This window comes from Sphaeramia orbicularis, chromosome 12 (assembly GCF_902148855.1).
Source record: "Sphaeramia orbicularis chromosome 12, fSphaOr1.1, whole genome shotgun sequence".
Lineage (NCBI taxonomy): Eukaryota > Metazoa > Chordata > Actinopteri > Kurtiformes > Apogonidae > Sphaeramia > Sphaeramia orbicularis.
The window spans coordinates 45,409,599-45,436,444 of NC_043968.1; the positions used below are offsets into that span (position 1 = coordinate 45,409,599).

The 26,846-nt window shown below is 38.1% G+C and overlaps 1 protein-coding gene across 1 annotated transcript; it reads left to right on the plus strand.

Moving 5' to 3' along the window:
* The first annotated feature begins 3,125 nt into the window (after window positions 1-3,125).
* LOC115430564 (shaker-related potassium channel tsha2) lies at window positions 3,126-26,629 on the plus strand. Its single transcript, XM_030150650.1, has 2 exons — window positions 3,126-7,545; window positions 23,075-26,629. Exon 1 carries the CDS (start codon window positions 3,571-3,573, stop codon window positions 5,011-5,013), a length of 1,443 nt encoding a protein of 480 aa, XP_030006510.1. The 5' UTR covers window positions 3,126-3,570; the 3' UTR covers window positions 5,014-7,545; window positions 23,075-26,629.
* Window positions 26,630-26,846: the final 217 nt, after the last annotated feature.

The window sequence follows — 26,846 nt, forward strand, 5'->3', positions numbered from 1 at the left end:
GACTGTATGAAGTGACCTCATCACAGACATTATGGAGTGACTTTGTGCTTGAGGACACATGGACATCCTGCAGTCCAGCAGCGGCAGAAACCTGGACAGAAACAAGGACGACGAGCTGACAGAGAATTCACTAGAGAAGAGTCTGACATTTGGAAACCTCTCAGCAACATGTGGATAAAAACGCATGAATTAAGAAACTGGTGTGAGTGTGTTTTACAGACAATGAGATCACAGAAAACAAGGAATGAGGTAGTGCCAGACTGCAGAAGTCGTCTGCAGGCGGCTGAAGTCAGGATTTAGGAATGAGTCAGTTTATCAAGTGCAATACTAACAGAGGGCCTGAATATGTAAAACATAAAAGTTATGTTCGATGATGAAATAAAGTAACCTGCATCTCTGGTCCAAGTGGAGGCTGACATGTGGAAACTATGCAACAGGTAATTTAATATCATAAAGCCCACTCACCGTTATGCAATTCTCACATATCACAAACAGGTTAAAGATATGAAGACCCTGGTGCTAAAAGTACTGAAGTCACAAAAAACTCTGTTAAAAACATTTATAGGGTGGACTTACAGTAGTTAAAACAAATATAACATGTTTATATACTTCAGTACTTTCAGCACCAGGGTCTTCATATTTGAAGATGAAAATATAGTGACAAACAGTCTTCAGGATCTAAACTTGATTCTGTTCCAGGTTTCACATGGCACCAGTAGTTTTAGGATGAAAAGATGAGTCAAAGTAAGTTCAAAGTGGTCACAGTTTGTCTAAAGACACATGGGTAGGACTGTTAAGCTCATATTCCAGTACTCAGTAATACATGTGCTGTTGTAAATGACGTCAAGGTTCATTTAATTGTTTTATTCATTCATTCATTTATTCATTTTCTGAACCCACTTTATCTTCACTAGAGTCACGGGGGTCGCTTGGAGCCTATCCCAGCTACTTACGGGCAAAAACATAACATTGTTTCAATCAGCATTTATTATAACATTTTCCTCTGCATTTTGCATTTTTCAGTTAAAAACAGGTGTTTTGCTCTCGGTCACTGTTTAGGTCTTTGAGGGTTGGAATGATCATTTTTCATTTAATCTATACAGACCCAAACAGCCACTGGTGACCAAAAACCATCTACTGATCTAAAATGTTTAATACCTGCTGATCTACTAATCCTATCAATTCATGTAAATAATTGGTGTAAAATACAGTTTGTCATCTTTTCATGGTCATCAGATATGATCCATTTGGATGTTCAGAGGCTCCATAGTGAACGTGGAAACACCGTCATCTTCTACAACATTGATTCACCAGTAAAACCCATGGAGTTCGATCAATGACAGTGGAAGAAAATGCTTGTTTTTATCCTCAGTCATTGATATGTTTGCCGAAAAAGTCAGTTTTCCTTCAGTTTTCTCTGTTTCTGATATAATAACTCTCAAAATTAACCTGAGTTTTAATGAACATCTACACGATCAGTAAATTAAATATAGGAAAACCTCTGATTTTCATTGAGAAATGCAAAGTACAGAGGATGACATTATAATGAATGGTGATAAATCACTAAAGAAAGGTTAAATAAAGAAGAAAATTAATTTGGGAAGTGACACAAAAGTAGCACTGGGTCTTTATGTGTTAATAGTTAAAATTCTACCACCAAACCAACAGTCATGTCCTCTGCTCTGTGAGGAACTTTTCAAACCAAGTGCAAACACCATAAAAAGAAAAAGCAAAGATTTGGCACAAAAGTCGACACATAATGAGAATATTCACTTTTCTTTTAAAAATGATGAGATCTATCAAAAGGGAAAAAAAGAAAAGAGAAAGGTTTTAATAAACTAACCACATAACTGAATAATTCTGAGTCTATGCAAGAGTTACTGGAAATGAGAGCAGGTTGATGAACCAGTCTGTCATACCATTTCTAAACCTGCACTTGGTCTGAACATCTGAACTTCTTAGATGCAACGGTGCAAGTGATAGGGTTTAGCTGCATTTTTTTGGAGCACAATAAACCCTTAAAGAAGACTTTTTGATCGTTAAAAACTGAATTTGTCTTTCATATCAAAAGTATCCTACAGTAAGTTCTCCGGAAGTACACTGCACATTTTATAATAAACGAGTCTCTTGTTATATTTTGGCTAATTTTATCTGAGCTAGGGGTTGGACTGTTTTGGAGTATTTTGGGTTTAATTCAAGAGAAATGTTTTTTTTTCTGTGTTTGGCATCGGATAGGCTCCTCAATGATGAGGTGTCTGAAAGCCTCTATATTTAATTTCTGAATGAATCTTACACTCTGCATCTCCATCTTTGCTGGTTGGGAGTGTAATCTGTTTTTTTTCCTTTTCTTGTCATCTCTTTTTCCTTCATTTTCCTTCCATCTCCAGCTCCCTCGGGCCATTCCATGGGAAAAGAAACTTTTCCTGAGGCCCTGGGAGAAATCCAGCTATTTTAGGAAAACACGTCACTGCTTTGAGCTGCAGCCCAGAAACTCTCCCTTATTTCCATCATCCAGCTTTTTTTTTCTTTGACTTGTTGCACGGCGCACAGTGTTTACCTTCCATGTTGCTTGAAACGGATACTTTGGATATTTTTTACTGGCCACAGCAAGAAGGAGGAAATACAAGTCTTTATATTTTGTGTTTTTTTTTTTTTTTTTTGCGCACAGTGCAACATGTCTGGCGCTAACAGAGAAAAGGCATGACCAATCTCGCAGGTCGTGCACAACTTGTGGAGCAGCTGAGCAGCGTTCAGGGCTGCTGTGGAAACGTCAGCAAGGTCTTCTCTCCAAACAGCTGCGACGTGACATTGCAGAGCGTATTTCTTGTCTTTTTTGTCCCTGTGCGCGTGGGTACGAATGGATGGAGGACGAAACCCTGAGTAACAGGTATTTATTTCAGATCCCGTCATGCATACAAAAGGACTATTTTGCATGAAACTGTTATTGCATGTTTCCTGCATGTTTTCAAATCACGTTTTTCCCTCATACATTGAAATGTCATCATTAATCTTTTCGGACGTTTTCATTGTACATATTTGCAAGTACCATGTTATATTTCCACATTCATATAAACTCGAGGGATAACCTTGAACCTGTGCCACACTGGAGACAACAGGTTCATTACGCACCACAGTTTTCGTGTACGCAAAGTCTCCAAAATCCACATATTTCCACCTAAATGTTTTAATTTGACCGTGTGTATCTGTTCGTATTCAGCTGGATCAAATTCACCCTGAGCATATGTGCTTGCATGTGTGTTTTTATTTCCCCTCAGTGAGAGAGCGTGCACACACACACGTCAGCTCGGGGAGGGCAAAGCCTGCTTAAAATGCAGTGAATGTGACAGCCGAGCCATAGTCCAGACTACAGCAGCGCGTGGACGGGAAGGTGAGCGTGGAGGGGGGGCAGTGAAAATGCCAGCGGAACCAGCTCACCCGCAGACGTGACGCAAAAAAAAGAAAAAGACACACGGAGACACTCAGCTGGTTCCCAAATACGCGCGGAGGTGTTGGGGGGGAAAGAGAGAGGACTGAGGTGCGGAACGCGTCGCCCTTGTCTGGGGGGGAAAGATGACAGTGGTGCCCGGAGAGAACCTGGATGAGACTGTGGCACTGGCCGCCCTGTCAGCCCAGGATGTGTATGACCCGGAGAGAGCCGAGAACCAGGAGTGCTGCGAGCGGGTGGTCATCAACATCTCCGGGCTGAGGTTCGAGACGCAGCTGAAGACGCTCGCCCAGTTCCCCTCCACTCTGCTGGGGGACCCGCGCAAGAGGATGCGCTTCTTCGACCCGCTGAGGAATGAGTATTTCTTCGACAGGAACCGACCCAGTTTCGATGCCATCCTCTACTACTACCAGTCCGGTGGCAGGCTCCGGAGACCCGTCAACGTACCTGTGGACATTTTTATGGAGGAGATTAAATTTTATGAACTGGGGGAGGAGGTGATTGAGAATTTTAAGGAGGATGAGGGCTTTATTAAGGAGGAAGAGCGGCCGCTGCCTGACAATGAGTTCCAGCGGCAGGTTTGGCTCCTGTTTGAGTACCCGGAGAGCTCCGGACCCGCCAGAGGGATAGCAATAGTTTCCGTGCTGGTTATTTTGATCTCTATTGTGATTTTCTGTTTGGAGACTTTACCTGAGTTCAGAGAAGAAGCCCGAACGTTTGACGAACAGCTGGTGGTGAACGGAACCGCGCGCGCAAAGAAGCCCAACCCGTTCACAGACCCGTTTTTCATCGTGGAGACGCTCTGCATCATCTGGTTCTCCTTTGAGCTGCTGGTCAGGTTTCTGGCCTGCCCCAGCAAGCCCGCTTTTTTTAAGAACATCATGAACACCATAGATATTGTAGCCATCATGCCCTACTTCATCACCCTGGGCTTGGAGCTGGCGGAGCACCAGGGGAACGGACAGCAGGCCATGTCCCTGGCCATCCTGAGGGTCATCCGCCTTGTCCGGGTGTTCCGCATCTTTAAGCTCTCCAGACACTCCAAAGGGCTACAGATTCTCGGGAAGACCCTGCAAGCCAGCATGAGGGAGCTTGGACTGCTTATATTTTTCCTCTTCATCGGGGTCATCCTCTTTTCCAGCGCGGTGTACTTTGCAGAGACCGATGACCCGGAGTCGGGCTTCAGCAGCATCCCAGACGCCTTCTGGTGGGCAGTGGTGTCCATGACCACCGTGGGCTACGGGGACATGTGTCCGGTCACCATTGGGGGCAAAATCGTGGGCTCTTTGTGCGCCATTGCTGGAGTGCTGACCATCGCGCTGCCCGTGCCCGTCATCGTCTCTAACTTCAACTACTTCTACCACCGAGAAACGGAGCACGAGGAGCAGTTCCAGTACACGCACGTGACCTGTGGTCAGCAGCAGCCGACGTTCGGAGAGTTCCGAAAGAGCGACAGCAAGCCGTCCTTGTCCAAGTCCGATTACCTGGACAGTGACGACGCAGACTCCATCAAATACACCAACTGCAGCCCGCACAAAGCCTACACCGGCAAACTCACAGATGTGTGACTGGACCTGGAAGTCCGCCCGGCGGCACTGGCGGAGGGAAGGGTCTGTTTGTGTGGCATCCCCACATCCTGCGCTCTGCTTTGAGTTCAGACTGGCGAGCTCTATATTTCTGTCATCAAAGGGAATCACTAAAACACAACAATGGATGGATTATAACAGAAATCATGTTCCCCCCCTTCAAAGTCTTCCATTACGCATGAGTCCGACACAAGCTTAGACAACGATCAGTATCTTTGTAGCACTTTATCATCGAGGTTTTTCTTAGTAAAGGCGTAATCTTTTGCCCTTATGCAGGTTCAGAGTTTACATTTGCTTTTCAGAGACGCAACATAGGACCAATTAAATCTAAATTTACAAAGTGATGATGCAGGAGGCACGTGGTGGCTGTTATTATTATCGTGCGGCGCCCGCGCGCACATCCACCTGTTATTTCCCCCTCGTGTATTTTCCATTCAGGTTGGCTGGAGCCCAGTTTAGGATCAGTCGCTGAAGCTGATGTGTCTTTTCAAATGACAGCAGCAGGAGAATTAAATACCAGCCAAATGAAAAGCCCTTTGGTGTTAGTTAAATCTCCAGGCTGATCTTAACTCAGTGGTGTATGAAGCATCCTTAAAGGCTGACATACGGACGAATGCCCCTCTTGTCATCCAAAGTTAAATTTTCCACTCTGCATCAGGTTAAATCCCCCACATCAGCCTGTTCAGCAAAGCATTATGAAAGCAGGTGCAACACTTTCAAACCAAGAGCGCCACCCTGTGGATGAAAGGGGCCTCTGCACCTTAACGGTGGATGCAGTTTCTATAGCAACCTTCCAGACTTTTCTGTATTGTCTGCCTCAGGAATGAAAGGATGCAGGCTGAAACTGTAGAGACCAGAAAACCACCATGTTGTGGAAGCCTCCATGTTGTTTGAGTTCACCTTCTGAAGCTATTGAATCAGTTCTGTTAGTTTGGAACAGTAAATATTGGTCAGTTATTGTATGAACATATTCGTGTATCTGACCTGTTAATCTAAGCACCTTAGTAACATTGACTATGTTGATTCAAACTGGGCTGCAGCCAGAGATTATTTCAGTTATTTTTAGGCACAAAAATGTGGAAAAATAATGACAACCATGACTGGCTTTCACAGGTTGATGTGATATTTTAAAATTATTTGACAGCTAGAAAAACCCAAAAGAATCCAGTTGATGTTAAATAAGATACAAAAAAACAAAAACATAAAATATTTGCATCAAAGTTAGACTGATGCTGGATTTTTGAGGATAAAATAAAAAGATGCTGGTTATATACCAACACATCTTTTGTGACACAGAGCTGTGACGCAGTGTAAAGACTCATATATTTCAAATATAAGTTTCTCTCAGAAACTCCAGATTTCAATTTTCAACTATTTTTAATCAAATTAACAAAAGAAAAAAGACACACACACTCACATACAGACAAAAGCTTGAAGCAAGAAGTCCATAGTTATTGTCAAAACATCCAATTTTTTGAAAGTCAAGAGAGGCCAGAAAGATACTATTAAAACTAAATTTTGTCAGTTAAATATCATCAATTTCCAAAGTGAAAGTATTCTACTTTGCATTTTAATCATAAAAGTCAGATGACATTTCAGTCATTGAACTAATCTTCAACTGAATTTAACAGTTGATTTTTTTTTTTCCCCAGTTCCACTTAACTGTGAGGTGAAAGAATATAGATGCTATAATTGGAGTAGAAATATTCAGAAATATTTACATTTCAACTAAATTTTGAGCAATTTCAGTTCCTGTTAGTGAGTATTATGTAATAATTTTTGAAAGCATCATGAGAGGTGGTTAATCAGAGTAAATTAATGAACACTGAACTTTTTTGTTCATTTGGATGCAATTTTGTCAGTGTCCTGATAAAAAAAAAAAAAAAAAAAGTTAAAATGAGCAATTTCTGAAACAAATAGTAATTCTATGCTTAACAGAGTAAAGTATATAACTGTAAAAAAAGAAAATAATAAAATATATATATTAATAATTTTTCTTAAAGTTAACACAAGCTTTGTGTTTGTTAGCTGCCATACAAAACACAGACTTATTGTTGAGAGGTTGATATGAACACATACTTCAAACATTTAAATAATTTGCCTCTATATAAAAAAAGTTAGACCTCTTAATACCCAATCTTTCTTTTTTGCAGAGCAGAGCTGCTCCAGATTGAGCTGAGTAATTCTAGATATTTCATGTCATAGTTGAACAGGTTACCTGCTGTATTTGAGGTTTCCATTAATTTAAAGGAGATTATTGCACCTTACTTATTTGGACTCCAGAGATAAATCATGGCACTGCTGAAAAGTAAAAAGGGGGATCTCCAGACTGATGGGATAAAAATGGTCCCAGCAGACTTTTACATAGTGAGGTGAAGCCCAACTGTTGGTTGGATTATTGGCTGAAGGGTCAATGGATTTTAACTGCAGAGTCATCAATACATGGACAGATGGACGACGCGTCAAGTTGGACGACCATCACACTCAAAGCAACGAACAACTGGTCTCACAGAGGTGAGTCAAACAAGTGAAACACATTAATATATACACAAACATTTTTTATCTGTATGTATTATATTTATTGTCATCAATATATTATTCCAGGGTGCAGTGACTCATCAGAGTACTTGTTATTTCAAAGAACAGAAAGACAAGAGCAACAGGGCATGTTGTGCAGCTAACAAACAAGAGGACAAGTGGCCATGCATTTAAAGATATGCATAACTTACATTCTTCTACAAATCAAATTCAAATATTTATCATTTTTTAAATATACACGGCCACTTTTCTTTTGGGATGACACATTCTGTCCCTTTTTATTTCAAGATTGATGCATATCTTTAACCTCCTAAGACCCAGGAAACGCCAGCAAAGTACAAAGTTTTTTTGTTTTTTATTAAATAAGTGCCTATATAGGAAACATCATGATGCAACAGTTTTTTCAGATGCAGTTTTTTAATATTTTTTATGGAATGTCCTTTGTGATGGACAGTTTTCTTTTCTTTTTTTTTATATTAAGTTGTGAAATTCTTGTTCACAAATGTGGACAGAAAACCCATAGCTGGGTCTTAAGAGGTTAAGATGTTTTCGACAGCTACAAGACACCAGCACAAGTGGGTGATAAAGGAACAAAGATAAAGATATGTATTAATAGTGTGTTGCTGTTAAATACTTTTGCAGCTGTAATGTATCCAGCTGGCTCATGTTTTTCTAATTATGACTGGATAAGAAAGACAAACAGCTGCTGAAAAAATATTATGAGACAAAGATTATTTCCACATTTTGTTACACTGAATATTAAAGTAATGCCTGTAGAGCACATAAATAACTGTCTTCACCCTTTGTTTACTGATTGGAACACCTAAATGTGTGGCTGTGCTGCTTGTAGATCAAATAATCATGATGCAGTACCACTTTGAGCCTGCAGGTGTCAGCAGCTGCAACAGTTTGGCTGCTCTGTGTCACTGTTGGAGGACAGATGCAGCTGAATCCTCACTTGTTTCAGGCACCCACACAAATGCTATCTATCACAGTGTTTTTGTATATAATGATTGTCTGCAGGGGGTCATTACTTTACACTGTACAACATCTAATAAAGCAGTACTTTAAATAGGTTAAAATAATATTAGAATAGAATAACAGAATAGAATGGATATAAACAGAAAAAAATATGGATGCAGAGACATTAATGTAAAGGAAGAAAGATTAGTTTATCTCACTATGTAGACTGTTAAAAGATATGGTAAACTGACATTACCATTTGTGTCAGTCTAGTCCCATCCTCATTCAAGGTTGAAAGAATATTTCTCAATATGCATCAAACCTTTAACAGCCCATGGTTCAATACAAAGAAAACAGAGAAGAACACTGACTGGCACCTGAATGCTCTTCCTCAACTACTGGATTTGAGTTATATGATCAGAAGGGAAGATGAACTCAGTGTGGGAGTATTTTTTTCAGAGATGATTAAATCAAAGTTCAGAGAGAAAGTTTTTTGATATGTTTCTGTGGCATGTAGCTTCATGTCTTACATCTCCAATCACAAAAATCTACCTTTTTTTTTTTTTTTTCTTAATTCGAGAAACCTAACTGTCAAGATTTTTATTTGTTTAAAAAAATGCACAAGACTCTAAATCACAGGTGTGGAACATGCTGCCTGGGGGCCAAAACCGGCCCGCCAAAGGCTCCAATCTGGCCTGTGGGATGAATTTGTGAAATGCAAAAATTGCACTGAAGATATTAACAGTCAAGACTGTCAAAATCATTTTGGTCAATTCAATCTAAAGTGGATCAGACCAGTAAAATATTATCATAATAAATGATAAATAATGAAAACTGCAATTTTTTTGTTCGTTTTAGTGTAAAAAAAAAATACACAAAAATGTTTACATTTACAGACTAGCCTTTTACAAAAAATGGGAATTACCTGAACAAATATGAACAACGTAAATTGTCTTAAGAGAAGTATGCGGAATTTTATCAATATTCTACCTGTTCCTAAATGTTTTGTGTATTTGTAGATCCACTGTGATCTATAAGTTGTGATTCACATGTATAAATTATAAACTAAGGCGTAATATTGTTAAAGTTGTGCTTATTTTTTTTAAAGAATTTCCAGGTTGTTCATATTTGTTCATGTTATGTTCAAGTATAGTTCGTGTAAACATTTTCATTACAAAAATTTTACTTTTTTCACTCAAAGACATAGAGAAAACTTTGGAGTTGACATAACTTATAATTTCTTATCCTATTATTTATATTATTTTACTCGTCTGGCCCACTTTATATCATATTAGACTGTGTGGCCCCTGAACTAAAATGAGTTTGACGTCCCTGCTCTAAATAGTAAAACTTAAAGGTTTTCACAGGATTCTATTTACAGAGCTTTACTTTTACGACGGACCAGATATATTATAAGACGCTGCATATTTCAAAATAACATTATACTGTGGGATTTTTTTGGGTGCAATAATTTAAAGGGACACATTGTAAGATTAAGATCAGACTATTATGCACAGATATCAACAGAGGGGGGCAGAATTTTACCAGGAAGTTATCATCAATACAGTACCTGGCCGGAACTGTGTATCAACACCATCTTCACGTCCACATCACTGTCAGTAATATGATAAGGTTACCTCTGACAATTTACCAGTAAACTGAAATACTGTGAGTTCAGCGTCAGTGTCACTGAGCAGTGCTAGTGTGTTATTTATGTTAATGCTAGTGTTAAATTTGTTTTGTTTCTACTTGCACAGCTTTTCTTTGCAGCTGAATGTGGTTTCTTTTTGGGAGCAGGTGGTGGCGCTGATATTGGTCGCTTTATGAGAAGCTTCAGCCGTCGTTGTGTTGACTGGTTACTGTTATGTTTACTGTTGTGCTCAGAGACTTTGCGCTCCATTAAATATATTCAGGGGTAGAAAGGCAAACACACTCTTCACTGCAGCTGTGTGTATATGTATGTACATGAGGATGCAGTTTAGATTAGAGTGCATATTGTGTTTGTTGTGCACAGTCACCACTTTACAGAAATAATCCTCCCACTTTGGTGTGTATGAGCCTGACTGGTCCAATTCACACAAAGATCACATAGTTTTTGTTGTAGGGGACAGAGGTTTACCTTGTGTACACGTATGCACAGTCAGGACCACCTTTAGCAGCATTAACTTGAAGAAACCATTATCTGTTTGACTTTAGCAGGCTCTCACATCATCCTAGAGGAATATTGGCCCACTCTTCTGTTACAACGTCAGGTCAGTTCCTTGAAGTTCATTTAGGCTTGTTTTTTTGAAGGTCCCTCCACAGCAGTCAGGTCCAGTCGGGTTGAGGTCTGGATTTTTATTAAACCATTGCAACACCTTGATTCTATTCTTTTTCAAGCTTTCTGTTGTAGATTTGTTAGTGTGCCTGGGATCGTCTTATTGCATGATCTAATGTCAGTCATGTTTTAGTTGTCGCACAGATGGACTCACATATGACTCTAGAAAATGACCTCAGTACCTTAATAACTGCAAATTACCCAAGTCCAGCGCCTGTGAACAAGACCAACATCATCACTGTGAACCGCCATGAGATATTTAAGCTGATACGTTGTGTTTGGTTTTTGGTTCTGGACATTTTGACCAAACATCTACACTTTGGTGTTGTCAGTCTAAAGGTCACTGTTCCACAAGTGTGTGGTTTGTTCAGATGATGTGTCTCCATGTTTTTTAAGAGAGAGGGGAGGCTTTCTTCTTTCTCTATAATTGTTCAGTCTTTGTCAAAAATTGTACTGTCTTGATCTTTAACAGCAATGTAGAGTTTGAGATGTAACTCTGGGGCCTGGGTCTGACCTTGGGAACTCTACTCCTTAGTTGGCAACTCTCTTCAGTAGTGGCTTTTCCATTGGACATTTGTGCAAAACCTTGCCGATATTTAGTAAATGTCAAAAAAACAGAAGTACATAATGTTGTTTTTTCCATTAAATCACAAATGCGATGATTTGTTTATTTCAGGAAGTCATTCCATAAATATGGCGACGAACATAAATGTCACTTTGGTTTACAGATATATTCATTATTCTTATATGCTATTCCTCTATCCCGTACTGAATTAAAAAGTGATTCGGTTTCCTGGTGTGTCCACACATACAGCGCCATATTTCTTTTAAAACTCTTCTTCACTTGTTGTAACGTCTGTCAACATCTGTTTTTTTTTTTTTTTTTCAATTCACATGACTCTAGTTGTGCAAAAGGTCTTTCCATTGCAGTTTCACGTGAAATACCACTTGCACTGTGCCCAAAAAACCACCTCTTGCCAGCACAAAAAACTTTTCATCGAAAAATGATTTTTGGCAAAAATTTTTCCATTAGGCAAATTTTTATGTGCTAGTTATACTCATGCAATTTGAGGGGCAATGGAAAAGCAACTACTGTTTTCCTCATGTGAATAATCTTTCTCAATGTAGAATGATTGACTTCGAGTTAGTTAGGAATGCACTTAGATCCATTCCCAGATTGATCACCAGTAAAAATTGCTTCTACAAGCTTGTTGGTGATGTCCTGTCTGCTTGGCATGAACTCATGAATACTTCAGACCAACAAAGTGTTAAAACTTCTGCAGTTATAAAGGTGATCTCAATTGATGATCGATAAATCAAGGGCATCATTTTTCTTAGATTCTTTTTCTTAAATTATTGTGGAATCTCCTGAGTGCTGTGTTACATACAGGATTAGATTTCAATAATTTTAGAACCTGGTAAGGACCAGTTTGTCCTTACCAGTTTGATGAGAGTCTTAGCAGCAGCATGGCCACAGAAAGTCCAGATTTTCCATTTTAGATGTGACTGGTTTTGTTAAATAACTGTGTATCTGACAGAGTGATGGACACCATTTAGAACTGTTGCTCTTTTTTCTGACTATGGATTGATTTTCAGTGTTATATAGGATGTGACGTTCAAATGGCATTCCCATTTTCACGAGTTTTCACAGGTTTACTTTACTTTACAAATATGAAGTTTTGGAGTAAAGTACAAAATATACTTTGAATTCAGATGAAAAAAAGGCACATCTCAGTCATTTGTGTGATCTGATAAGCTGTGGATGTAAACTGTGACTTTACAGCTGACTTGTAACTCCCCTTCCTCCTGCTGCTGCCGCCTGCGAGGCGTAGTTCATGTCATGAGCATACTGTCAAATCATCAAGTACTAGCCGCTGCAAGGAAACGCTCTGATGATGACTCTTTTTTGAGTCAGTTTATCTGCAGACCTTTATGGGGAGCTTGACCGTATTTCAAAGCAAAATTATTAGCATATAAACTGATAGGGCAGTGTGTTCTCCCTGTGTCTGCATGAGTTCTCTATGGCTGCATTGGTTTCCTCCCACTGTCCAAAGACATGCACCTTAAATAGGTTAACTGATCAGTCTGCCCTAATACAATCTGAATGTGAGAGTGACTGTTGGTATTTGTCAGCTTGCAGTGAACTGGTAACATGTCCAGGGTCTTTTGCCTGTTGGTGGCTGGGACAGGCTCAAGCCCCCCCGTGAACCCCTCAGAGGATTAAGCTTTTTGGAAAATGAACGTATGAACATCACCATCTGCAAAGCTCACCTTCACCTCAACATACAAGGTTATTCAAAAAGAATGAACCGATTTCATGACGCATTGCTTCAGTTCTCAAGCATCGTCATGGAATGAGTCAGGGACCATTTGAAAGAGGAGTTTTGTAAGTTTTGAAGGGCTCAACAGGGGTGCTGTAGTTGCATCGTTCCTCCAGCAACGTTCAGTTGCTTGTTTACCCTTGGAAGGGGCACAAGACCTTGCTCTTTGTGCTTGGCCTGCAAGATCCCCTAACCTCACTGTGTGTGATTTTTTCTTGTGGGGATGTGTAACAGATCGCATTTATGTTCCACCGCGATCCACTGACCTCAGTGACCTTAAACATCAAATAACAACAGCGATCAACTCAGTGGATCGTGATATGCTGATACACATCTGGGAGGAATTCTCTTATCACATTGATGTTGCCCATGCTGCAGGTGGTGGCCACACTGAACACTTGTAAGGCAGGAAATAAAAGTTGATTGTGAGTAGAATACTTCTGACTTGGCTGGATTTTTCTATTGCTTTTCCTTATTAAAATATTGCGTAATGAAATCAGTTCTTTCTTTTTGAATCGCCCTGCACATTGTTTTCTCATCACAGTCCTACAGAGTTTAGTTCAGTAATATGAGTTAAAGATTAAGTGGAAAATGAATGAATGAATGGGTGAATGAATGAATGAATGAATGAATGGATGTGAATAGGCTTGCCCAGCCACAAATAACTAGTGCACAAACTGTACATAGATAATATAGGGCTGAGATGGATGAGTAAGTTCATCAATGACAGCCTCTGCTACTTAACACTGTGATTATTTATTATATGGTTATGGAGTTATTATACCTATTTGCAGTAAGATGTATACAAATAATTTACAAGTCACAAATGTATGGCTTTCCTGACCTTTGGTAGTTTGATAAAATGATTATACACTGTAAGGTCACAAACAGGAGATGATCATCAAACTACGCAGTGAAACAAACTTATTAACTTCTATGTGGCTTTCTGTGTTTCACAGTGTATTTTCATGTAATGTAGGTTGTCTGAGTGGTTTGTTCCAGTCCTTAATAGTAGTCCAGGCATTTCACACCTCATCAACTGACACCCTCTAATGCTACAGCTGCACTCAGGTGACGTCAGTTTAGCGTGTGATGGTTTAGTGATTACTCCTCAGGGTGGAGACTGTAACTGGGGTTCAGTGTCTGTGGGCACATTCGTACTGCCTGTCTTAGCAGTCAAGTTGGATTTATTGCTCCTATCCAGTCACTTTGTTTGGCTGTTTACGTTTTTTTGATGAAAGTTAATCTAAAATCATGTAAAAGTTGCATGAAAAAAAGAAAGAGAGAGACAGATCTGAGTCATATATGACCAAAGAAGCCAGATTTGCTTTTACCTGTAGTCTGAACATATTTAAGTGTTGGAAACCAACCTCTGAGCAACACGGTCTGAACCAGGTCAGTCCCTGGCTCAAAGGAGCAATGATTTTTTTTTCAGGGCAGCCGTGGCCGTGAAGGTTGGAGAAGCAGCTTGTGACTGAAGGGTCGACAGCTTAATTCCCTGGATTGGCAGAGAAATTGTTGTCTGATTTGCCCTTGAGCAAGGCATTTAACACCACCACCCCCATGTGCTCCCTGGCCCCTTGACATGGCAGCCCACTGCTCCTAGTCTGCAGTGTGTGGTGTGTTCCTGCATGTTCAGCTAGTGATGTGTTAAATGCAGAAGTTCAGTTTCAGTGTGTGTTGCATGTTAAATATATACAGACAAATAAAAATTCTTCCTCTTCTTTTTCTCCCTCAAGGTTTGTGACCTTTAGTATTATCTGCAGCAAAGTACTTGTCAAAGCGCTAATTACTAAGGAAATACTGTAGAGTACAAAACATCTTTAAAGGTTTTTGAACTCAGATGATTTAAATGACAAATTAAACACATATTCAATAAAACATTTGAATCATTTAAAATCATTATCAAAACTGGAAATGTTCCTGTACCATTTCCCTGCCCTCTTTATATGGCAGATATACATGAGAAAATTGATTAAATGTAGGAATAGACAACTGTAGAAAAGGGCAGGAAAGTGAGGTGTCCATACCTGCACAATGAGCAAATCCCAAAGTCATGGAAAGGCTCAGTTAATGGTGCAGTGCACTTAATTCACAAAGGCGATCAAATGCTCTTTACACAAATAATAGGAATTGTCAGTGGAAACAAAAACAAAGTGCATGAACAATAAATCAACATTTTAATAATAAATCAATATTTTACATAAAAGAAAGTGCAAATTTCAGGAACTCATGATTAAAGAATAAAATAGTAAAACATAAATGTGATTAAAAGAAGATACTGTACACTTGATCATTCATAGGCACATGAAGAGGGAAATGTCTTCAACTTTGATTTAAAAAATGTTGAAATCTGGGGCAAATCCATTTGTTTACAGTAGAACAGCTGAATACTGCTTCATGTTTAGTTTGATGAACTACACTGTAAACTGCTTTGAGGTATGTAAGAGAAGTTAGATAAAGTAAGATAATGTCTACATACCCATCCATAAACGGAATAAATCTGCCATTACTGTAGGATGGATGCAGACAGTTTCTGCATGCATTAGTGTTATCAGTATGGAGTACATTTGAGCTTTCAGGTTTCTGACCCATAAGGCTCTGGCTTTAAAAACTACAGTACCCATGAGGCTCAGCTGCTGTCATAGAGAAGAAACCCATGAGAGGTGTGAATCAGAGTTGTAGAGAATACTAAACAGTGTGGAGAACTAAACCTGTTACCATGGTTACTGAATTACACCCAGACTGAGGAACAATGTTAAAGTGAACTGAAGCAGATTATGTTTCAGTTTTCTCAGCATCCACATCTTTAGCTTTAGCTTATTAGTGGAACGCCTAACAGAGTCTGAGGTAACAATGAACAGACTAGACAACAGGGTACATGTCAATATCCTGGTGCAAACATGTCCTAGTTTGTATGAAGGGAGACCACAGGCTGGTCTGTTTTAAAGGAGTTCTGTGAGAGAAATGCCTCAGTTCCCTGATTCAATAACTATTTTGTGAAAACTTCTGGTTCCAGACCAATCAGGCAACATCTGTGAGGATCTTTAACATCTTAACCTTAGACTGACTCATTTATTACCAGAAAAGATCTTACATTGTCACAACATGATCATTTTGTGAGACAAGTGACCGTTTAAGATGTTGCGACAGGAGTCTGTTGAAAGCGGCTCTACAGACATGTAGCCCAACCATCGGTGAAAGTGAAGCCAGATTGGAATCTTTTGTCTATTCTATTTGAAATTCGATGATTAGATGTTTCCTTGTGAAATGCATTTTGGGATATACAGTTGTCTTCTTTCAATCAATTTTAGGGTCACAGATTTAACTTGACATGAACCTGATATTTTGTTCTGATCTTTCAACATGATTCAGTCGATGTTTAAACTGTGTTGTATGAGACACGGCTGCATTTCCACCACACATCTTCCATGCTGCAGTTACATAACGCAGCATCTCCTATCAGTCTCAGCAGGAGACATGACAGCTACAACAAGCACCGTGCTAACTGACTACCCCCCAGGGGGAGGGTTTTGGTCAAACTCTGTTCCTGTGAAGTCACCTCCACATCCTCCTGTCCTGTGTGTGTCCTCTCAACATATGCAGCCGATACAGGCAGAGGTAAACAGGTCTCCCCTTGCTTGACACTGCTGCTGTTGACGGTGCAGAGTTACACTGTGACAGCTATTGTTAGCATCTTTGTCACTACTGAGGGAATCTGTCCTGAAGCCTCAAGTGGCCCGCAGTGAATTACACCCCCTCCCCCTCCACACACACTCCTTTTTCCACTTCATGAAAGACAAACAGGCATAGAGGAAAACAACATCATGGAGGAGGAGAGGGAGGAGGATTGAATGTCAGAATGGTAGAAATCATACCACATGTATATTGAAACAACCCAGAAATTCAGTTTTAAAGCTGCAGTGCCTCGTAGTTTTTTGTTTTTTTTTTGTTTGTTTTTTAGCATCATTGGGCAAACATGTCAGAATCACCTTTCAGCTTATTGCACACCAGGTGGTCTCATCTACTCCCTATGGGACTGTAGAACACCTACCTTATATCCTCAGCTGAATCTAAGGCATTTCCAAACAGGTAGGGGAGTAAGTCTGTGACTGTTTTTGTTAGCAATTACAGATCAGATTGTGTCAGCTACAACCAGGATGTAAACTGATACAATGGGGACTTTTTCCATGACATCAGGTGTACCTTAATATTTACTTTTTTGATGGGTGTATTGTGAGGTGTGTATTTTCAAAGGCTTGCATTTTGCCCCTGGTTTTAACTCCTGGATCTTTTACCTCTGCAGTTTGTAATTTTGTAAAATTTACTAAAAATTCTTCATTGAATTTAAAGAAAAAACGGATTTTCTCTGATGTCAAAGATGTCAATGACGTATTGTGTTGCAGAAATATCTACTGAATTTCAGGATGCTAATCAGCTTACCCCAGCCTCAAGCCTTTGTAGCACAAGAGGTTTAATAAATCACTGTAATCACTGCTGTCAGTGCTGTCTTGTAGGAATCTGTTGTTACTCATCTTGACTGGGTTTCATTCTAAAATGTTTGAAAATGGTACCAATACTGATACCCTGACATCAGTACTTGTTCTCATGGGTGGCATGGTGGTGTAGTGGTGAGTTCTTCAACCTCTCTGTGTAAACTCACACTGTGTGGAGTTTACCTGTTCTCTCCATGCTGTGTGGGTTTCTTCCGCCATTAAAAAACAGATACATATAGGTTAATTCTCCTGTCCGTGCTTCTGACCATAGTACTGATGAAGATCTGAAGTTGGTCCCTGAGTGTCTTCAATAGCAGCTCACTGCTCCTAATGTGTGTTATTAGATTAGATTAGATGAGACTGTACTGATCCCACAACAGGGAAATTCAATGGTCAAGGCAGCAACAGAATAAAGTGCAGGAAAAATGTGCTTGTATAAAGATAAAGCAAAAAACAATATAAAATAATAATAATAATCATTATCATCATCACAATAAAAACTAAAAAACTATACAGACGATATATATATATATATATATATATATATATATATATATATATATATATATATATATATATATATATATATAATTACAACAGAGTGGAATTGCAAAACTGTCAGTCAGCATAGATGAGACACATACAGGACATTGTGTGCTAATGCTAATTGCTAATGCTAGGTACTGTGATTGTATTAGGATGAGTAAAATGCAGAGACTGGTCTTACCTAAAGTAAATTAACCTAACCCATTTCAGTGCCAGTTCTCCAAACCCCCCCCCCCCCCCCCCCCCCCGACACATTACCACATAGATACTTTGTTGTATTCTCAGCTCCATGGGAAAGCAGTTTCATAACATAATCCCATTTACCACAGTGTTACATGTGAAGACATTTATTCCTTAGGTACTGACATTTGGTATCAAATAATAAGCTCTGAAGATGGTGCCATACGTATACTGAATGAGTCCTACTCCTGTTGGTGAAATGAAAGAGCTTTTGAGTAGACCATAACATCTGCGGGGCAGTGTAAAAATAAGTAATAAAGTCTATAGTTACAGTTTCCATAATTAACACAATAATGATCAAAATAATCATTATTGTGAACTTAGTGCTGAATGATCAAATTACTTCAGTGGTTGTTTATTTGTGTTTCTGTACCAGCTCCATGTGACATGTTCATTCAGGCCAAAAGTTGGTGTTATTTAAAGAAGTGAATTCACACACTCCCATCACTTGCACTTGATGAATTGCAGACACGAGACCTTGACCAGTGGGACACCAGACTATTAGTGACAGCAGCTGATGACTGGGGGTTGCCATGGTGACCAGATCACAATAATACAACGTTGAACACAAATTTAAGAGAGGGTACAATAATTACAGGAGAACATTGTTGGACTGAACTGACTGCAGGTATTGTTTTCTAAGCATCCTCATTCATCTTCACAGCTGCTGCTTGGTTGGATTGTAGGTTTGGCAGTGCATGGTGATCGCTTCAGATACACTTTTTCACTTAGAATAGAAGAAGCTAGAAAGTTAATGGAATAAAGCAACAGGATCTGTCTGTTTTTGTGAAATCAGGCCCCAGCTTATGTTTTTTTGAGCTGCTTCAGAGTGAAATTCTGGATTTCTTACATAGGAAAGACTAGGAGAACAGGATCCCCATAGAATTTACCAACCCGACTGGTTTTTGTTAAACTTTCAAAACAGCCTAAGGTTGAAAGATGATGAAGTCTACACGCTAAACTGTGACATGACTTTGACCTGAATAAGTAGTCAATGTGTGGATGGGTATATGTTTCGGATTTCTCTGAAGTGTCTGAACAGTTTCCAGTTGTTCCACAGTAAAAATAACTTGTCAAAGTTCACCAGACTTAGCTCACCTACAGATGGAGGTTCAATGGCAACTATTGGATCCTGTTGAAAATGCAGTTGTTTTAAATACTGCATGTAATCATGCATTTGTGTGAGTTGTTGCTTATAAGTGGGCGGACAATTTTGGATGGATAAAGGCTGTTTCTTTTGTTTTAAATGTGATAAGTGTGAGCCACAGGAGTGAAGAGGTTAAAGGAAAGTGTTGGAGCCCTGGATTCAGTTCAAGGTCTAGTTATAATAGATTCGATTTGGGCTTTAAGTTCAGGGTCGAGGAACCTGGCTGCTTGTTTTACCTTTAGAACATTTGTAACCCTTCACATTATGATAATGAGTCAGGATTTCGTTATATAATAATTTTCAGGCAAGTGAAAGGGGAAACAAATCTGAAATAAGGCAGAAATTTGGTGAAAACTGAATCATTGTCTGGTAGATGTGTGTTTATTAAAAGTGTGTCCAAACAAAGCATCGACCATCTTTGATTTTGTCCTATTTATTTATGTTCATTATTGAAACCCTATTTTGGGCCATAACTTACATTTTGATTTTAGTTGCAATTTGGAATACTTAAATATGTAATTACAGCAAAGTATTAATGTAGTACTTATTGGTACATAAAAAGTTAGTTATCATGTTACATAATTGTTATATATTGTTACAATAATTAAAAAAACATAACCTCAAAATAGAAATGAGGTCCTTAGTCTTTTAAACTGCCATTTGTTTTTTTCAAGCACTTTCTTTCTGGGGCTTAAAAATTTGTAAAAAAAAAAATGTGTCATAATGGACCCCCAAGGGACAAAAAAAATCTTCATATGTATGGCAAATGTGCCTAAAAATACTTTCTGTATACAAACTTTTGCTGCTTTAAATTATCTAAAATCCCCAGTGAACAGTGTAGTATCCATAAAATCTGCTGTTGGAAAAACTCAGTTTTAGCTCAAATATGTTTTCCAGAGCTTCTTTCACACTGACATCAGTAAATCCAGCCTTTTCTTTGCTAATTTTTAGGCCACTGATATTAATCATTACTTGATGTCCTCCTCCTCTTCCTCCTCTTCCTCCTCTTTCTTTTACTTCCAGGAGAGCGGTCTATTTTTAGCACTTACTACATGCAAATTGTGCAGCCATGCCCAAAGATGCCAGCTGATAATACCTTGCAGAATGGGCTGGAGTTAAGTGAAGCTCAAAATGCAGAGAGCATCAGTGGATTATTTTACAAATTACACGCAGCACACAGCTGGTTCCACTGCTTATGTTTATGGTCCAGATCACCGTCTGTTTGGTTGTCCCGTTTCTCTGTAGAGATTTTTATGCTTGGGTGGTCTCATTTACCACCAGAGTCAAGAACTGAAACTTGGGTCAGTTAAGTGAATCTACAGGGTTTCTGACCTGTAATAAACTCTCCAGGATGCCATCATTTTTTTTGTCTCTTTCGGAGGCTCAATTTGATATTTTTTAACTGTGTCTTTGAAATAAACTACAGTGTCTGTATTTTATTTTGATTAGATCTCACATACTCTCTCCTGCTGTGACTAAGGCTCACTAAAGTTCCAAATATGGATTAATCCACTGCTGAAAATAGTCACCAACAACGTCACTATTCACTATTTTTAGTTTTATAAAGGGAAAAAAAAAACAGTTGCCAGCTTTAATAGGAAATCACTGAGACTTTAAAAAGTATGGCTTTGTGCTATTTTTAGTGTCTTCGGTAGGAACTAAAGAGCTGAGACAAAGAGACAAGAGAAAAAAAATACTAATAAATGAACAGAATATTGGTTTGGGCCCAAATATGTTTTTATTCTAACAGATATAAAACATTGGTCACTTGTAATGTTCAAGTCATAGTCATGTTATTTTAAGCAATAAGTCAATGAGTTTCCCTCAGAGGATAAGTCTCATCTTATCTCACCCTCCTGTACCTTCCAACGCAAGAGTTTAACAGTGAAACTCAGGGATGGTCCAGTGGCATCCAGAGGGTCTGTTCAGGTCTTAATCAGACAAGAACCTCTCTGAGTTTACATATTCTGTGTGTGTTTGTTTGTGTGAGTGTGTGTGTGCATGTGTGTGTGTGCGTGTGTGTGTGCGTGCGTGTGTGTGTGTGCACTAATGCTAATGCTAATGCTAGTTACTGTGTGTGTATTAGGATTGCAGAGGAATGCAGAGACCAAATTTCCGTATGAGGGTAACAAAGCAAGTTAACTTTTAACCTTTAAACAAAAGTAAACAATGTAAATCTGTAAATGTGTCAAAGAATGTAACGTTATTTATTATGTATTTAAAAGCAGGTCTATCTCCACTTTATGTCAAATGGCACTTACATAATATCGACTCAGTGGCAGTTGTCATTAAAAAAGACTCTGGGGGTGGATGGGGTTATGCCCTTGCAGACTATTGTTGTGAATTTGTCTCAATATTCCATTGTTTTCGTAAAGAGGTGCTGCTGAATTCTTAAAAATTTTCAGAGCCACATATACACTCATTTACCCTGGGACCAGGAAATGAACATATTCACACAGAAATGAACTAAATTCAGTTTCAAACAACCTCAATAAACGTTGACATGAACTGCAGGATGAGTATCATGTTAGAGAATTGTTTGCAAAAAATTATTAGTGCAAATTTTACTTCTTCCAGAAGTCATTTGAAGGGGAGTTAGACTTCCATAACTCTTTATTCACTGGTGTCAGTCTTGTTTTGCTCGTCTTCAGTCTGTCCAGAATCATTACATAACTGTATCGATTCATCAGTCCCATATCATATCAACTCTTATCTTCTCACTAGCTTCTGATCAAATCCAGACATGATAAATCTTATTTATTGCACGTAAGGCCTTACATGGCTCAGTGCCACCCTATTTAAAAGAACTTGTAAGACCTTATTCCAGCTGCTGTACTCTCTTCTTTCAGTTATTCCACATTCCTTTATTAAAGTTTTGCAGCCGTGGTTCCAAAACATGGGAACAGTTCTACCTTTTCAGTTTGATCAACTGAATCTATTCTGGGTTTAAATACCTGCTTAAACCTCACTTACACTGAAGGGCTGTATTATAATCTCTGATGGTGTTTTCATCAATTTACATGCTGTCTGTTTTATCTCTGGTTCCATACTTTTTTAGCGTACTTCAATGTGTTTGATTTTATATGTGCTTGTTCCATGTTTCTAAAGCACCTTGTAACAGTGTCATTTAAATATGTGAAAATATTATTACAGTATTTAAGAAAATATTGTCATTGGTAAAATTATGCTACAAGAAAAAAATATTTCAGACTCAGGAATTTCATTGAATTGACTGAAACACACACACACACACACACATTTATATATATATATATATATATATATATATATATGTATATTATTAAACAGTATTTATATGTGTAAAAACCTTATGTCGTGCAAGTTTTAAGCTCCAAACAACCCCAGAGCCTGTGGTTCAATTTGTTTCATGAGAACTATCTTAGTGAATCCCCTGCAACACAAACTTTGCTGTGAAAGTGTCTTTATTTCTGTTTTTTTTTTTTTTCTTTTTTAGGGGAAGAATGATGAGCATCTCCTTCATCTCTCCTTACCTTGTCAAACCAAAAGACAACAACTCTGCCACCACCACTCATCCTTTTCTTATTTCCTTATAAGAAAAGAAGAAGTGGTTTCCTTATTAGAAAAAATAAAAAATAATAAAAAATAAAACTCTGGATGAAAACACTGACTCTCTTAGGAAACTCGGAGCTATGAGAAGCCTTTCCATTACAGGAGGACATCTGGACTGATTTTTTTTGCACAGAGCAAAGCTGCAGTAGGACTCTGAGGTACGAGAAATGTTACTTGAATCATCTACTACATATATTTACAACATGTCTGCTGGCTAACGGAGCCTCCATAATTCATGAATAGAAGGGTTTTGGGAGATTGCTCCTTTTGCTGTAGAGAATAATAACTTGTATGTCCTGTCTGAACATTGCATATCATAATCAAACCAAAACATATTATTGCATGCTTGATAGTAGAGCATGTGAAAAAGTTTGACTTCCATGTCACTGGCTCAACCCTGCACTGATAATCTAAAATGGGAACAACAACAACAGCTCATTGATATTAAGTTTAATGGAATAATTCTGCTTGATTGGTGGAGTTAGTTGCTAAATCTATATTTTTAAAGTATTGTACTATGTTTTAAATAGAGAAAATTTGGTTCAACTTGTGAATTACTTTGTAGTTTTGTTTTATTTTTTTTGTTTTTTACAATTTTGCAAATGTGTCTTTATTTTTTATTTTTTTATGCCTTGGTAGTCAAAGCAGCTCCAGTAGGCGGCTCTGCCTGTTAAAACAGAAAAACAAACAAAAAAAAAAACTAAGCATAAACCTTTGGCCCTATGAGACGAATGTTGGTGCAGGTAGTAAAAAACAAAATCTGTCAAGATGCATTTAACGCGGACATTATACACCTAATTTTCTTTGGATGATTTTTGAATGTTCCTGATTGTGTTGGGTGTTGATCAGAATGCTGTATCAGTTTTATATTGATAACATCTACCTCAGTGTCCGCTCATTTACAACAGAAGCTTTAACACCTGAATGACGTTTCAGTTTCTGAAAGGTTTAGTTTTTAGATGCCTCTGTAATTTTCTGGTGCAATGAAATACACTCATGTACTCTTTAAACTGCCATGTACGAACTAAGAAAAGTCCAAAAAGATGCTAAAGATACCAGAGGAGCAGAGTCCTTCCTATAATATTGCCATTGCCAACATGTAATTAGATAGAAAATGTCATACAGACTGATTAATGCTACAGCAAAACAGCATAGAGCCTGACATGATGATTTTCTTTGCACATTTTGTTAATTTATTTGTTAAATTGTTGAAAGTGTGTGAGTGAGTGTGACTGATTCCTAGCATTTTATTGATTTAAAGGGCAATAATGTATTGCAGATGTTTCCTGCAAATAAATAGATGGGTCAGCTTGTCTTAAAGAACCGCTAAACCCCAAACAATCTCACTAAACAATGATTTCAGACTTGGTGATGGTCTAAATGTGAGTGTGGAAAACAGTCCAGTTCTTGGGTTCATTTCACCAAACTGGAGAAATTTGAAATTAATTTTGGAATATATTTAATGTCTTTTTCAGAACTAGATGAGAAAATGGAAATCAGTTTGAACTGCACATCAAATACAGAGAAAATTGCAAGACTGGATTAACTTCCAAGTTAGTAAATTACAACATGTAGGAGCATAAATAACTTTGCATTTGTGGAAATGTCTATTTATTAGTGCATAGCGATACTGGATTTCCTCTGATTCCAATCTTTCTGGTGTTCTAGGCTGAGCTATTTTCTCATCTAGTTTTGTGAAAAATGGTAAATTATCTTCCAAAAGATTTGGCTGTTTATCATGAATAGAAAATGAAAACTCTGGTTTGAAAAAACTATCATCAAAGTTTCAATGTCAAAGCTGCCATTTGGTATAGTTGTAATTCTGCTTTGCTTGAACATAAAAATAGCCAAGGCATTTGTCACTGAATGCTTTCATATGGACATTGAGTATCCATTATGATTATAGGGTGTGTACATATATATATATATATATATATATATATATATATATATATATATATATATCCCATTTTTGGTTTGTATATCATATCTGATTTCAGAAACTCAGAAAAGCTCTTTTAATGTGATTAGAGCAGCAGATTTACCCCTAAATAAGCAAGAATTCCACTGCATGTAGTCAACACATCTTGTCCATTGACAGCCAAGAGATGTTAAAGTGAATGCAAGCGATGGTGGCAGTGAAAGCCTTTCATTTTTGGAACACTGAAGAGACAGTATTTTGTCTTTTGATAATGAAAGAATTCAGTATACTTAGTTATTTTGGCTACATCTAAATCATTTTTGTGTTAATTTTTTCACTTTAAAATGGAAAATCATTTCCATCCACAGTACAAAAGTGAACATTCTGACATGCCTGGAATGCATATGACATGATGAGGCATTTATAATCCTGCTGGACATGGGAATGGACACACATTTCTCAGGTAACAGGGAGTCAGCTGTAAACCAGAGGTAACATGTAGATTTTAATATCAGCTAACACAGACAATGAGAACACAATCACTTGTAATTCAGTATTCATTTTGTTGAATTAATAGGGCAAGGGTCCCATCAGGATTTCTTCCACAAAAGGGGTCCAGTAAATCATAGCATCTGATAAGTCCTAATCAATCAGCAAATGTGGATGTCAACGTCACTGTTTCCAAAAGTCTCAGTTTTCAAGAGGTATAAATGCTGTGGTGTGGAGAGAAATTATCCTGTGTTCATGTAGCCAGTGGACAAATTACAGGATGCTATCATCCAGTCAGAAAGGCAAGTGTACTGATACAGCACATGGCAACCCGAGCCAGTCTGTAGAGAGTACACAGGCAATAGCACAGGAAACAAATATATTAGATAAATAAAAGCAAAATACAAAAAAAAAAAAAAGGAAAATTATGGTATGGTATACAGAAGAAAAAGTACCTCCACAGAAAGCATGTGGTCATAATAATAGCCTGGGATACTAGTGTTTATCGTCTTTATGGGGATTTTCTTCCTGTAGGTAAATATCACATCTGTGATCCACTCAGTAAGTGTCCATGTAAACACATTCTTTGACAAAAGCACTAATGAGCTAAGACTGGGCATTTGTTATGATGATTAAAATATTTTGCTTATTGTATGTGCAATAATATTACAATATTTTGTTCATAGAACAGTGTCAAAAGATTTCCACATTTTTAACCTTCACTTGAACTTAACTTCATGTAACATCCTCTTAACACCTCAAAGATATTTTCATGCATTGTTATCAGAGTTCAGGCTGTCACCAAACTCAAACCGTCCCATATTTTTTTATTATTATTATTTTTTATTTTATAAGAAAAAGCAATAGTATGAATGGTTACTGTGCTCTGGGAACTTCAGTTTTGAAGTAAAATGCTTTTTTTTTGCCTTCTTTGATTTTGTCTGTTTTTAATTTTAAGTATTGTTGCCATGTTTATTTCGACAATCTTCAATTGTGATCTATTTTTGATAAAATAAATCTTTAATCCTGGTTGATTTCAATCTCCATGTGGCTCCACATGCAGATGTGTCACTCTTTTTGTTTGTATGTTTTTTAGTGCTTCATACACATTTCCACAAGTCAGTGTGTGTATGTGAATGTGTGTATTGAGGTTAAACAGCATCATATCTGTTTTATCTTCATCCATCCTGCAGTTACCTGTTGAACTCATTTAGAAGAAGGTAGACCTTGGCCTCAAATATCTTAT

Coding starts and splice junctions, on each gene's coding strand:
- LOC115430564 (XM_030150650.1), top strand. CDS start 3,571: ATGACAGTGGTGCCCGGAGAGAACCTGGATGAGACTGTGGCACTGGCC.